The sequence below is a fragment of the Tinamus guttatus genome, unplaced genomic scaffold, assembly GCF_059628265.1.
Source record: "Tinamus guttatus ecotype Peru unplaced genomic scaffold, ASM5962826v1 Tinamus_guttatus_pri_ptg000344l, whole genome shotgun sequence".
In the NCBI taxonomy this organism is placed as follows: domain Eukaryota; kingdom Metazoa; phylum Chordata; class Aves; order Tinamiformes; family Tinamidae; genus Tinamus; species Tinamus guttatus.
Genome location: NW_028288878.1, coordinates 180,008 through 194,459, shown reverse-complemented (window position 1 = coordinate 194,459; position 14,452 = coordinate 180,008). Strand labels below are relative to the sequence as shown.

The 14,452-nt window shown below is 52.7% G+C and overlaps 1 protein-coding gene across 1 annotated transcript; it reads right to left on the bottom strand.

Moving 5' to 3' along the window:
* Positions 1-140: 140 nt before the first annotated feature.
* LOC104577020 (keratin, type II cytoskeletal cochleal) lies at positions 141-7,730 on the bottom strand. Its single transcript, XM_010224449.2, has 9 exons — positions 7,208-7,730; positions 6,217-6,425; positions 3,822-3,882; positions 3,418-3,513; positions 2,994-3,158; positions 2,690-2,815; positions 1,337-1,557; positions 728-762; positions 141-316 (listed from the first exon to the last, which is right to left on the bottom strand). Exons 1-9 carry the CDS (start codon positions 7,595-7,597, stop codon positions 150-152), a joined length of 1,470 nt encoding a protein of 489 aa, XP_010222751.2. The 5' UTR covers positions 7,598-7,730; the 3' UTR covers positions 141-149.
* Between the last annotated feature and the right edge of the window lie 6,722 nt (positions 7,731-14,452).

Sequence of the window (14,452 nt, the reverse complement as noted above, 5' to 3'; positions counted from 1 at the left end):
GGGCCAGGTCCTCTGGTATGTCTTATTCCAATTCATTCACCACTGCAGAAATTTTGCAGCCAATTTATTCTACAAAATGCACCACAACTTTTCTTTCTATGGTTTCCCTCCCCCCCCGTGTATTTGGGTACCGATGATGGTTTCCAAGTTTATTTCCTGGTGCTTCTCCTGGTGGACGAGGTTGTGGTCACGGTGTACGTGGAGCCACCTCCAGAGGAGAAGCCGAGGGCTCCGCTGCCCATTCCAGCTCCCAGGCTAAGGCTTCCTCCCCGCAATCCGCTGGAGTAGCCACCTCCGCCGCTGGAGCTGACCAGAGCTAGAAGACCACACAAAGAAGCAAACCAAGCATGAGCCCAAGGGAACTTCCAAGCACGGCACCCTCACAAAAAAAAAAAAAAAAAAAGGCCCTTCTGAAATTGCAGGAGTCAGATGAAAACTCTCCGCAAGCTCCTGCAAAATCCAGGCGCCCTCCACTCATCACAGTCCGGGTCCCTGGGTTTATCTCTGTGCTAAGTTAGGTTTCTTTCCAAGAGGAAAGAAACCAAAGGATCATCCTGCCCCTCCAAGTTAAATTTCATACAGAAAATGTAGGGCTGGAGTCTGCCATAGAGTCAGACCATCAAGGTCTGACCCAGGGCCTCTCATGTAGGAGAGGGGTTAACTCTGCAGAAACCGAGGGCACCGCAAGGCACTATTGTAAATTATTAAAAGAAAAAATTCAACTCACAGATGTTGACGTTGCCAACTCCATCACCAGCCAACCTGTTGGAGAAGAAAAACACAAAGGCAAAAAAAGGGAAGAGCACAGGTTAGACAGTATTACTCAGTGTTCCCTTAGGGCCTCGCTTCTGAGGATGAGCACAAGGGAGGTAAATTATTATTATTGCTGCTGTAAATAATTCAGACAAGATAAGTGTGCCATCCAGTGCTTTGTTCTGGCCCTACATTTACAAGCTTTGTTATCACCTCAGGGGAAGAAGGGGGGATTATAGAGCAACAACAGCTCTGTCCTAACTCCAAGGGGATCTATCTGATCCATTTGGAAGTTGCCTGTCACAGGAGCAAAGGTTTGCTGGAGAAGAGCTCCTTTGGTTTTTGCTTGAACATTTTCAAAAGTATCCAGTTTTCCCCAGAACCTTCCAGTTTGGCTCTTGTACTAAAAAAAAATTTCCAAGGCTGAAAAAAAATCAGTTTAAAATGCAAGATTTTGTCTTCTGCATTCTCCACAAAAATAGGAATTGGGCCCTTGCAGCGTTCCCAGGATGCAAAGAAGGGGAAATTCAGTGGTGGGCTGCCTTGCTCCCCTTGGCACATAAAACCCGCAGGCTGCACCCACCTGCTCTCCTCTCCCTCCAGCAGCTTCCTGTAGGTCGCGATCTCGATGTCCAGGGCCAGCTTGACGTTCATGAGCTCCTGGTACTCGCGGAGCTGCCGGGCCATGTCCTCCTTCGCCTTCCGCAGAGCGGCCTCCAGCTCCTCCAGCTTCGCCCTGGCGTCCTTGACGGCCATCTCGCCGCGCTCCTCAGCTTCAGCAATGGCATTTTCCAGCTTGGTACGCTGTGGAACAGAGCAGGAGATGTCAGTGGGAATCCTGTCCCTGCAGTGGAGGTTTCTCCTACCTAGAGGCTTCCAGCATCTAGGGAACATCTCCAGGGCTCTGCAGAGCACTGCAGTCACTGCCCTAACCAAATGGCCAGAAGTTCATGCCCACATCGCTGCTGTTCACCATGCCAAAGGGAGAGCAGCTTGCAAAGGAAGGCTCATCTCATCCCAAGGCATCTTCTTCACAAGGTGGTTCATCTGCCCCTGCTTTTCTCCCCTGCCTAAGACTCCCAGGTGACCCCCAGCCCACCTGCACACAGCACAGAGGGTTAACACAGGCTCAGGTTCTCTCTCCTGCTGTTGGTCTCCATCAAGCTCCAAGACAAGCACGGACTCGAGCAGACCTGCACTTAACCAACACAGACCTAACCCAAAAACATCCCCGTGGGGCCACATCAAGGTAACAGTCTAAGGCACCCTCAGCGGTGCCCCCTGCACCTCCAAACAGATAGTTTTTGGCAGGAAGGGATCACAACAAACATATGGGCTTTGTGCTCTCATTCATTATTCAAGGGAGCTGCACTGGGTCTACTATTTGCTTGTAAATGTGTGTTGAAGCCTCCCTGCCCTGAAACCAAGTAAACAGAACTGGATGAATCACAAAGGTTTATCTCCAGCTTCATGCAGGCTCCTTAGTCATAGCCAGGATCCAACCCTTTTATAGGGTCGGTACCACTCTCCAGTCTGACTTTCACCATCCCTTTGATAAAGCAATAATCTCCTCTGGAGAAAGCAAACAGAACTCCCATAACGGTAAAAATCCTGTTACATGCCCAGACACGGGGCTTCCTTCTGCAAAAAGGGAGTGGACAGAGATGCAAGTGAGAGGGCCCAAGGAATGTGAGTGTGGGACAGGGTGCTGCACAGGCTGCCCTTTGGGAATGGCTCCAAGGCACCTTCTGCCCTCCCGGGCTCTTGGGAGCTGATTCTCTCCTACAACCCAACTACCTCTCAGCATCAGTTGACTCTTTTTCCTTATTGCAGCTATCCCCAAACTGCTTCTAACAAGACGTGTGTTAATTCCAGATTCCTGCTGAACTGTTTAACCTCGCTGTTCTGCAGCAGGAAAGCCAGGGCAGCTCCTCACCTGGGCTTTGGCGTTCTCGATCTCCCCCTGCAGCCGCTGGATCATGCGGTTGATCTCCGAGATCTCGTTCTTCGTGTTGCGCAGGTCGTCTCCGTGCTTGCCAGCCGTGACCTGCAGCGCCTCGTACTGCAACAGAATCATAGAATCACAGAATGCTTAAGGTTGGAAGGGACCTCCAGAGGTCATCTAGTCCAACCCCCCTGCACCCGCAGGCACCGGTATCACCAGAGAGCAGAGCCGGGCTCCCACACTCCTCACACGCAGTAACAGAAGCTGTTACTGCCCTCTCTCCCCATTAACCTACCTTGCTCTGGTACCAGGACTCGGCCTCCGCTCGGCTCCTGTTGGCAATCTCCTCGTACTGCGCTTTAACCTCCGCAATGATGCTGTCCAGGTCCAGGTTGCGACTGTTGTCCATGGACAGGACCACAGAGGTGTCCGAGATCTGGGCCTGCAGCTCACGAAGTTCCTGCCAGTTGCATTGAAAGCAATAATATTAACCACTGACTCTTAAGGACCTCTCTTCTGGAAGCCAGTTAAGAGAGACCCTGCATTGAAAGCAATAATATTAACCACTGACTTTTAAGGATCTCTCTTCTGGAAGCCAGTTAAGAGAGACCCTGAGAAGAAGAGGAAAGGGAGGCAGACAAGAATTCAAAGCAATGATTAGTTTAGAAGGAAATGTACTGCTTCACCTCAACCTCACATGGTTGCAGAAAGGACCTTACCGCTTCATAGAGGCTCCTCAGGAAGTTAATCTCATCTGTCAGCGCATCCACCTTGGCCTCCAGCTCCACTTTGTTCATGTAGGCAGCATCCACATCCTAAAAAAAACAAGTGATAATCCATGACAATTGCAGTAGCTTAGATGAATAAGCCCACACTGCCTTAGATGATTCCAAATCAATGAGCCCATCAAGTTTCCTACCTCATCTATTCTCCATGCCCCTTTGCCCAGCGCCCCACCGTGACTTGAAAACATCTGCTAGGGTAGGAAACTGCTGGTGTGCAGGATCCTGCATGGTCTGGAGGCTCAACACAAGGAGCTGGGCTTGCAAATCCAACGCCAGTTTGGATTACAAGAGGGGGCAGCTGCAAGGCCATGGGATTGCAACCACAGGCAAACACTCACCTTCTTGAGCACGACAAACTCGTTCTCTGCTGCTGTGCGCTTGTTGATCTCATCTTCATATCTGCCAAGAAAAAAGAGAGCGCCTTGAGATGACCTGCAGAATTGTAGTCATGTCCTGAAGCTCTCATCTTTCGTACTAGCCACCCCCCTAAAGAGAGGGAATACAAATCCAGGAGAGATGCAAACACATTTAACAGACTCCTCTGTGATGATCAAAGCATTCGTTAATGTTGTTGTCACTCTGCATGCCCATATTCCAGACTTTTGAGAACATTTTGCAGGTGGTGGTCACGTGCTGGTAAGAGCTAAGCGTAATTACTCTCATTTTGTACCCAGTAGTTTCACTTCAAAGCCCCATCAACTTCTCATTTAGGCTTCAGCCAATCTTGGCACGTTCACCTTTAGGTGCTATGAACTGAAGCAGCTACAAACCACGTCCCTCAGCGGAGTCCCACTGATCTAGACTACTTCCAAGCCTGGATCTGAGCCTGATTTTCAGCACTGAGTGCTGCCAACCTGCCAAAATGAACAGTCAGAATCCGCTAGCCGAACCCTGCCTGACAAACAACCAAGAAACAGCGTGACAGGGAAGAGAACACAAACCACAGCACTTGAAACACAACGTTCCAGCTAGCCGAGCTGCCTTGTAGCTCTCACTCAGAGAGCTAAGTCAAGCAGGGGTCATTAGAAAGGAAACACTTTCTTTTCCTGCTGTTTGGGAATTGCTGTTGTCACAGCTACAACACAGCTCTGTTTGTTTATACAGTCCCTGCATGACTAGCTCTGTAATTTCTTGCTTTCTGGGCAGCTACTTCAATTGCAATTGTCTTCACATAAACTCTCCCTCTGTGCTGCCCTGGCAGCTTGCATAAATGGATCTTGTCCCTTTGGGGTCAATGCAACTGCACTTATTGCTATTGCAGGGTAATATATGCCCTGGAAGCTGCATGACTGTATTGCAGTCTGCAGCATGGCGCAGATGGGAATAAGAGTCACCAGGAATAAGTGGAGGCTGCCGGAAAGCTGGAATCATTCTGGAATGGTTTGTCAAACTCATTTCCTGGGGGGGCCTCCATGGAGCCAGCCAACAAACTGGCAAATTGCTCCATATTCTCCGTTAATGGGGCAGGTGCCCCAGGAAGCCCAGGGCGCTATCGCACTTTGGCGTGCCCGGCGCCAGGCCACGTGGCCGGCACGGACACGGAGCATTCCCACCCTTGGCTTACTGTGAACCGCACCCTTAGTCAATCTAGGTACTGAATCAGGGACCGAATGATCCCCGGGAGCCTTGTGCAAATATAGAGCAAATCTCCCCCTTGCTCTAGGAGCCAATAGTGAACTACTCTGCAGAATGAGGATATGCAAGAGGAGCAACAGACCCACGAAGCACCAGAAGGATTTTGACATTCAGAGACAAGATATTCTTCATCCTCAGCAAGGAGAAGCAGGTTCCAAACTTCTGTTCCTGAATCCTTGCTCCCTCCCAGGGACCCCAGGCTCCTAAATCCTACCTGCCTTCCCTCTCCTCACTAAATAAGGGGTTTAACTTCCTAGGACAACCCGAAGTTAGAGAAATAAATCCGTAGCAGGGCACCTTTCTTTGTGTTCACCTAACGTAAGGCCATAAATTCCCCAGGTGCAAAGCAGCTCCTTGCTGTGGCTTTAGAGAGAAGCAAGGTGGATTTACAGCAGCTGCGGATGAGCATACAGGACAGAACGGAGCAGGATTGGGGGAAGCATCATTCCCAGGCACCTACTTGGGAATTACTGAGTATTGACTTTCCCTCAACACACCCTGGGGATTATCAGATCTGTTTGTTTTCAGTTCCTGTCCGATCCAGTCTGCCAGCTCTTTTTTCTTTAGGCATTCCTCTGTACAGGTGGGTTGGGCACAGGCAGGGACAAAGGCTACTTTCTTCATAGAACACCTCCCAAATGACACAATTTAGATAGAAAAAGGGGATTTGGACAGAAAATCCCCTTAAATTTTGCAGGTCACCTGCTCTGTTAGCTGCTCATTGAACAAGCTCCAACATGCAGAGCTCCCAAGTTGGGAGAACAACGAGCAACTACTGCACTACCTGTGGCTTCCTCCCCTGCCAAGGGTGGTCACAACCACGTCCCTCACGTGGGGTGAGATTCACCTCTCCTGAGGGACCACCTAAATGTTGGATGGGCCACTTGGAGCGGAGCAGGAGACCCAATGGTGAAATGTGAGCCCCAGGATGATTCGATTTGTGTTTCAATGCCTGGAAGAATCCAGGCAGCTTCCCTGGAATATCCACCTAAGTGGCAAAGGTCTCCCTCCCTAGCAGGGAAGCTGTAGACATCTTTGCCAAGCTACCAACCAATGTGTCAGCTCACAGTACCGTTAGATGAGAAGCTGATACATTACTTGCTCTTGAAATCCTCAACAAGATCCTGCATGTTCTTCAGTTCACCCTCCAGACGCCCTTTGTCATTCAACAACCCGTCCAGCTGACGCCGCAGGTTGTTGATGTACGCCTCAAACATGGGAGCAATGTTACTCCGGGCGGTCTTCTGGTCCTGGAGGAGGCTCCATTTGGTCTCCAGCATTTTGTTTTGCTGCTCCAGGAACCGGACCTGAAAACCAAGCAAGGGGTCATTTGTGAAAGCGCAAGGAAGGGGAGCTGGCACATCCCCCAAAGGACGTGACTTAGGAGCTTGGATCCTGGGGAAGGCATCTGAGGAATTCGGTTTGCTCAGAAGCAGCTCCTAGATACTGGAAGGGTGATAAAGACCATGTGGGCCCATTGTGTGCTACTCTGGGGCTCAGCTTCTGACAGGTGAGGCTTTCTATTTAATTAAAGATAAGCAAACCCTGTTTGCCCAACACTTGAGCAAAGCCATGCAAGGACTTCAAAGCCAGCCAATTACATGAACTCCAGGTCCGGATTCCTGGCATTTTGAGGATGCCTGAGCTCAAATTTGCAGCACAGGACATAAGATGAATGGGTTGCAAAGAGCAAAGCCACAGAGATACAAGTCTGGGGAAACAAACACAGCAAACCCTGATTTGTGTCAAGGGCTGCTCTACTGGGTCAATTCCTCTCTAAAATCCCCTCTACATTTGCTGGAGTTGTCCTGGGGTTCAGATTTAAAGCCTGCACCCATTTTATGAGCAAAAAATACTGAACGACAGGGGAGCAAAGGTGGCCTAAAAGGGGTAATACCCCTTGTGGAAGGCAACACAAGCAGGGTTTTAATAAGAGCTATCTCAGATGGGGACAAGTAAAACACACCAAGCCCTTGTGGACCTGATCCTGAGCCCATTTGTGTCACTGTGAACCTCCCCGCTGCTGAGCTTTGGGTCAGGCCTGCCATAAGAAGCACCCACAGAGCCAGCAGCTTTTCTGTCACCTCACCTTGTCGATGAAGGAGGCGAACTTGTTGTTGAGGGTCTTGATCTGCTCCTTCTCCTCCTTCCGCACCCGGTGGAAGCTGGGGTCGATCTCCACGTTGATGGGGGTCAGGAGGTTCTGGTTGATGGAGACCTCCTGGATGCCCCCATAGCTCGGGGGAAAATAGCCGGCGCCGGCACCGTAGCCCGAGCGGACGCTGTAGGAGCTGACACCTCCGACCGGGGAGATCCGCTTGTTGGCAGAGCCCAGGTTATAGAGGCTGGAGCTGCCAAAGCCTCCCGACCTGCCGAAGCCGGCACCCGGTCCCCCGCGGGTCGAGGAGACGGTGCTGACCCGCACTTGGCTGATCCCCGGCACGGCCGAGTGAGAGCTGAAGCTCACAGAGCGGGACATGGCTGCTCCAAGGACGTTTTCCCTCCAAAGAGCTCGACGAAGCTGTGCCGGAGACCCGGAGAAGGAGCGAGTTCTCCGCCTGGCTTCCCCTTTTATCCGTTAGGAGAGCTGGGCTTGCCTGCAGGGCAGAAGAAGGAGAGGTTTTACAGCTTTGGCTGGGCGGGCCTTGGAGCCTCCCCCCCTCCGGCAACCTGGGAAGGGCGGCGGAAAGGGGACACCTGGCGTCCCCGCGCTCGGAGCTGGCTTTGCGCTGCGCCTCCCCGGCGCTCCGAGCTCTCACCTGCTCCGGGATCCCTTGGAAGGGCGTTAAGACGGGACAGGTCTGATCCCTATTTTCTCCCGGCCTCTCCGTTCCCTGCTGCTCGAGTAAAAGGATGTTACGGAGCAAGAGGAGGGAACGTGCACGGATTTTTGTGTCTTCCCTGCTGAGCTCCCCCCTTGCAATAGCAGAAAGGAGATAAGAGGCCACAGCTTCTGGTTCGACCCGCAAATCCAAACCAGCTGCATCCTTGGACACACACTATACTGGCAGCAGGAGCCCAGCATTGCTTTAATTTGTTTTCTCTTTCCTGCTAGCACTAAAACAAGGGTGTTTTAGGTGGCGACCAGGGTGCCAGTCTGAACTGGAAAGGGAACAGGTCAGTTTGCAGCCTAAATTTCTGGGCACCTATCCAGAAGGGGCAAAGAGTTTCGAGAGCTTTCTGCATTTCTGAATAGCTGCACAGGGACGGTTCCCTTTACTATCAGGTCATAAATCCTGCCATGAGATTTCAAAGTCTGGCCTGGAATCAGGCAATCCATCCAAGGAAAATACAGTCCTGCTGTCAGATAAAGCACCATAAAGCCAGCGCTGTTCTCAGCAGCCTTGCAGGGAACAGCAGTTCAGCAAAAAGAGAACTGAACCTCACCCTGATTTGTACTATCAGGAGTCAGATCCACAAAAAGCCATTTTATCATCTTAATTGCTGCCAGTTCTAGGGGAGGTTGAGTCCATCTTCCATTCAAAACTTGGGTTTTTTTGTCGGTAGCAACTTAGTCAATGCAATAGGGGCTGGAAAAATCTAATTCACCCCGTGCAGCGCTGCAAGCTCGAGCCTCTACCCTGACAACGTTTAAACCCAGTTTTGAATCAGGTTAAGTCAGGATTTGGCAATTCCAAGAGGTCCCAGGTAGAGTTTCCCTGTGTTGCTGAGCTGCCATGGTAACGTCGCGTAGTTTCCCAAGCGGATGGACAAACAACAGCCTCCAAAGCCACGCGAATGTCCCCTAGGGCTCCAGGGCTGCTAAAACACACGATAGCGTGAACCGGTTCCACACCCCGGGGAAGCGAGTGCTTTGTCACTGTGAATATTGTACTCGGTGTCACGACAGCCAGCCCTGCACATCACCATGCACCAACACCATGTCTCCAAGGGGAAACCGCTCCATAAGGATGCGCAGGGTCCTCCGCTCCAGTCCAGAAAGGGCTAAAATCATCAAATACGGCCACATTCCCCTGGAAGATGAAGAAAACTGCAGCTAAGCAGGGTTATACGTTAAGAACATGTTGTTACATTGCTTGATAACATCATGGTGTTTCCTCACCATCCCGTCCGTGTCCCCTGGGCTATCTCTGGCTCTTGCTGTGTTTAGTTTGCAGTGTTTGGATTCAAAGCTTGCTCGGGCAGGGAGTGCCCGTAAGGGTTTGCGTTTGCACAGCGCAGTCCTGGTTTGAGATTAACCATCCGGAGAGCTCCGGCCGTGAGTCACGAAAACGGGGTCTGAAGCACGGGCAGCGTCACGGGGGGCTCACGGAGCGGGGCAGCCCAAGAGACCTTCCGAGGGTGACACCACGGAGCTGGGAATAACACCCGGACAGCCAACAACAGCAGCCACAAAACTGCCATTTTCAAGGTTTTTCCTGTGCCGTGAGGGCAGCTTCCTCCCTTTTAGGCTGATTTAAGCATGATGATAAAAGCTTCCAACTTATCAATAATTCCCACGAACACGGATCTTTCTCTGCCTCAATGGAGAGCGAACGCGCTCTCCTGCTGTCCCCAGTGCCATGGCACATGTCACCTATGTGCTCTAGGAAGGCCCCAAGTTGAGCCACGTCAAGTCAGAGCTGCTATTTAACGCAGAGGATTAGCAACGTGCTCAGCCCAACTCCCTGCGCTGCTCGGGCTATAAAACTCAATGCAGTGACACATCCCTACAACCCTATTTACAGGGAAGCGATTTTTCTAGAAAGGCAACTGCCAGTGACTCCAAGGAGGGTGGAAAGTGAGGAAATCCATCCTTCTTGTCAGCCTTTCTTCCAAGGATTGGTCATCCCCCCTGTATAATGGACCTTAAGGCCAGGAAGAGCTTGCAAAGCTCTCTTGGACCCGCTGTGATTCCTCTAAATTCATCGCCACTGCGGCTGGACACGTGGAATCAACAGGTTGAACAAACTGAACACTCGGAAATCCGCTCGGCTCATCACGAGGCGGCTCTTCCGGGAGCCTCTGCGGCCTCTCTGCACCAACAGCCTCACGGGAGCAACAGCCGCAGGTTGCCACGGGTGTTGGAAACCTGTTGGCTGCCTCGGAGCCAGCCTACAGCTCCCGCTGGCCCAGCTCCATCCCTGCTTTCCGCAAGGGAGCGGGGGAACCGCGGGGCATCTCCAGCCGCTCCGGAGCCCCGGATTTACCGCGGATTTACGCCCGGGGCGGATGGCGCCGCACGGGAACCTTTGCACGTTGCCATAAGCTACAGGGCAAACAAGCAGACCCAGCCCAGGCAGACGGGCTGGCGGGGATCGCGCTCGGCGCGAGCGGCTCCGACGTCCTCCCCGCCACCCTTTCCCCTCTCGCAGCCTCCTTCGCACTTCCCCAAAAATCTTTCTCTTTTTGCCCTCTGCTCCAAATTACAAGATGTGACAATTGCAAGAAATCACGCCGGGATAACTATAAATAAAGTTATAATTATGTATAATCACAATTAGACGGAGAATTTTTTTTTACATGAAAGCAGAGTCTCGTTCCTGCAGCTAAAGTCTTAGGCGGGGGGAAAAAACAAACAAACAAATTAAAATACTCCAATGTGGGAACTGGGATGAAGCCTGCAGACCTGTTGACACAGGGCTTAGTTTTTAGGGAAACTGCATGTGTCGGGATGAGAAAGGGAAAACCCAGGTAAGAAGTGACCGAATTTGGAGCCTGGCCTTGACCAGCACGGACGCATCTCTGCCCGTGACTCACTCGCTCCAGCCCACGGCCATAAGATTAGAGCCATAGCAAGAAGATATTCCCACATTCCTGGTTTAATTACTTGCATTGCAAACTAATGCACCCCATGCAGAGCAGATGGAAACCGTGGGAGTGCTTCACTGCCACTCGTTTTTAGGAGCGGAGCTAAAGCCGGTGCATCAATACCTGGGATTCTGCAGGTATTAACCCGGGCACGGATCAGAATTAATGAGCAATGCACTTCCCAGGAATTGTAGTGACATGGGATGAGGAGGGACCTTATCTTACACAGTCATCAGTCACAAATGCTCTTAGGAAAATTTCTTATCTTGCAAAGCACCGGCAGAGGCAACGGCACAGGCTGCTTGACACCAACCATCTCCAGCAGCCCAGGTTGGATTTTGAGGTCTTCCTTCCCCCTAAATACCAAGTAGCCAACACAACAACCACGCAAAACTACCCGTTTGCAATTGCATTGAGCCAGGGGCTGTGCAAACAGCAGTAATTTGGGGTGGCTGCCGTGCTGGCTGCTTAATATTTTGGGTTTCTCAATAGCTCCCACAATAGAAAACTATTTTAATCCCGGTGCCTACATGGGAATGAAGCTGCTCTGCAACCTCTGGCCCCGATTGCAAATCCCAACGGCTTTTGCAAAATCCAAACTCTCCAAGACAATTTGTTGCTTCATAAATGCTCCTAAGGAAAAAAAGCAGCAATGCAGAAAGAGGCTGAGCTGCAGGTAGCGCTTTTCCTGGCCTTGGAGAGATAAAAACTGTCTCGACGACAGGAAGTAGATGGGAGAGGCAGGAGTAAATTCCATATCGCCCAACTCCACTCCCTAAGCACAAAGCTACACGTTGCCCAGTGGGTGGCTGTGAATATTTGTCTGAATTTTAGGCCTTTTGTCTGCAAAATCTCCATCAGACTCAGCATAAACTGCCCATCTCCTATGGAGAGGGCTTGGGAGCAGCCAGGGATATGGTTTCCAGAGACAGCGACTCCCAGACAAGCCCAGAGAGATCCACAGAAAGCCCATTCCCCATGTGGAATTGCAGGAATTTGACACATCCAACAGGGGCATGTTAAAGCCCTGGTGGTCCCAGGGGTCTTCTCTAAACATCTCAGCCTCTGAACATCCAAACGACCTGGGAAGGGCCGAGAAGCAGCAATTAGTCAAAGACAAGCAGGATAAACTGGGAAGAGCTACGAGCTCCTCACCAGCACCTCAGTCAGGGGAGGAGGAGGAGGAGGCAGAAATCGGATGATTAATTTCTTACGACCGTTTCCTTATGGCTCTGATAACCAAACTCAGATGATAATCTCTGTTTACAGAGGGACCAGCTCAGCTCCCAGAGATGGGTGATTTTTTGCAAACAGGGGAACGGAGGAATGAGCACAAAGCAGCTCCCTTGATTTGGGTTTCCGTATTTCCAGGTGTCTGCTGCCGTTCCAGGCAGGGCTCTCATCCTATTGGGGACACACTCTGATATGTTGCTCAGATGGCCCCGTGCCTGCTCGAACGCACTGCTCCAGCATTCAGCTTTTAACCCAAATGTTCCAGAGGCTGGAAGCAAGGTGCAACCCTCATTCCCTCTGCTCCATTCCCAGCCGGACCATTGGCGCCAAGTTTTACTGTAGGAGCAAAGGGCAGGATTGCAGCCTTGGAGCTGGCAGGGAGCCATCCTGGGGTGCTCACGGAAGCACAGGGAGTGGTTGGTCTGGGGCAGGCCCTGCCATCATCAATACGTTCAGCAATGACAATAATAATTAGGATAATGAACCCGCTCCTACCCACGCTGCGACATGACGGAGCCCTCGCACGTCCCCGGCCACCCTCGGGCCATCCGCGATCCCTGCGGCAGGATTCCTTCTTGAACGAGGACGACACGGAAGAGCTTGGGCTGCAGGGAGGAAAAAGAGAAGGAAAAACGTTGTGGGTGTTGCAGGGCTCAGAGCGGTGCTCTGCGATGCCGCGGGGAGCAGAGGCCCTTCGAGGCAGGACCCAATTTCCAGGTTGCCAATTTGCCGGGCACGCAGCCGGCATGAATCAGGAGCGCCGGATTTGACCTCGGGACTCGAAATGCGGATGAATCAACCCAGGTGGCGGATTAAGCGGGGATTACGGGCTCGCTCCTGGCTTTAGGGCTGGCCCCGGCACACGTGTGGGGCCTGGCCACATAACCACCCTCGTAAAGGCCGGAGCAAGAAAAGCCCGTGCACGATTCCTCCCTCTGCCTCCAGGCACCGAGTGAGGCCCGTGCACGGTGCCAACCTGCCCCAAAACCCACGCGTGCCACAACTGTCCCCATGCAGGGACCCAGGGGGCAAGCGTGCCATGCCTGGCACCTCCAAAGGGCTGGGCTGCATCTTTTCCAAAGCACCTTGGTGTGGAAACAACGCAAAAACCTGCCCCAAGCCTCGATGCTTTGGGTCTTTTTTCTCCCCTCAAGAAATCTACCCCTGTGAAACAGGCACGAGGACCCCCAAAAACCCCCAGGGACCCCCCGGGAGCCAAGGCTGGCAGTGCCCGCGGAAGCGACGCGGCGTTATTGGCACCGCAAACCTCGGGCGAGTGACGCAGCACGGAAACAAAAAGCCCAATTAAAAGTGACACAAGAGCACAGGGCCAGATTGCGATCGGGGCGGCGGGTCCGGGTGCTGCAAGGGGTGAAGTCACCGGCTCAAGCGCAGATTGAGAAATCCGCAGCAGCGAATCCGTGCAACCCACGTCGGCTTTGGCACGGGGGAAGGAGAAGCCGTTTCCCCACGGGAGCCCGAGGGATCAGTGGAAAGGGGATTTGGAGCCTGCACATTCCCGTTGTGGCTCTATAGAGCTGCAGAAAGGTCCTGAAAGGAACCTCTAGCAGGACACGGAGCGGAGCAGGGGGTGAACACCCAGCTGCCATGGGGACAACAGGGATAGACGGGCAGCAGAGCAGTTTGCAGGCTCTGGAACCGCCTTCAAGCAACCCAAAGTGGCTTTTAAAACAAAAGCAAGTCGCTTTAGGTGGGGAGGCGACAGGATGCGGCTGCCAGGGAGGAATCCAGCCCCGCGAGGCTGCGGCGCCCGCGCAGGAACGGGCCATGCCAGCACCGCGTAATTATTTTGTTCACTACCTGAGGTTTCCTGGAAGCAACGTGAGCTCACGGATAGGCTGGAAACCTCCCGAGTGCGAAGCAGGAGTGGGCAGGTCCCGGCCTGCCTCCCGGGCCCTTCAGCACATTCCTTGCGAGTGACGCCTGTTTTGGGGGGAAAAAAACCGATTCTTGCTGCAGGCAGAGCCAGGCGGAGCTGGAGAGCCACCGCATGGACCAAGGCTCTCCAAAATGAAGCCCCTCATCACAGTCCCAAAAAACCAACCCGTCTCCAGCACATCACGGAGTCTGGAAACATCCTCGCTGCCGCAGCACGAGGGTGACAGACTGAATTAAGGCCCCCTCTGGCCTTCCTTAACCCCAAATGAACCTGGCAACCTCTCCAGGAGCCGGGAGCTGCCAGCCTCGTCCCACGCTCGGCCGTTCCCCCGTGATGTGTCACTCCAGACGCTCCTCGCGTGCCCGGCGAGGCTCAACCGCGTCCTGCCGAGCCGCTCGTTAGCGCCGCGGCTCTCGGCCCCGGCTCCGTCTTGCCTGAGCTTCATCATTC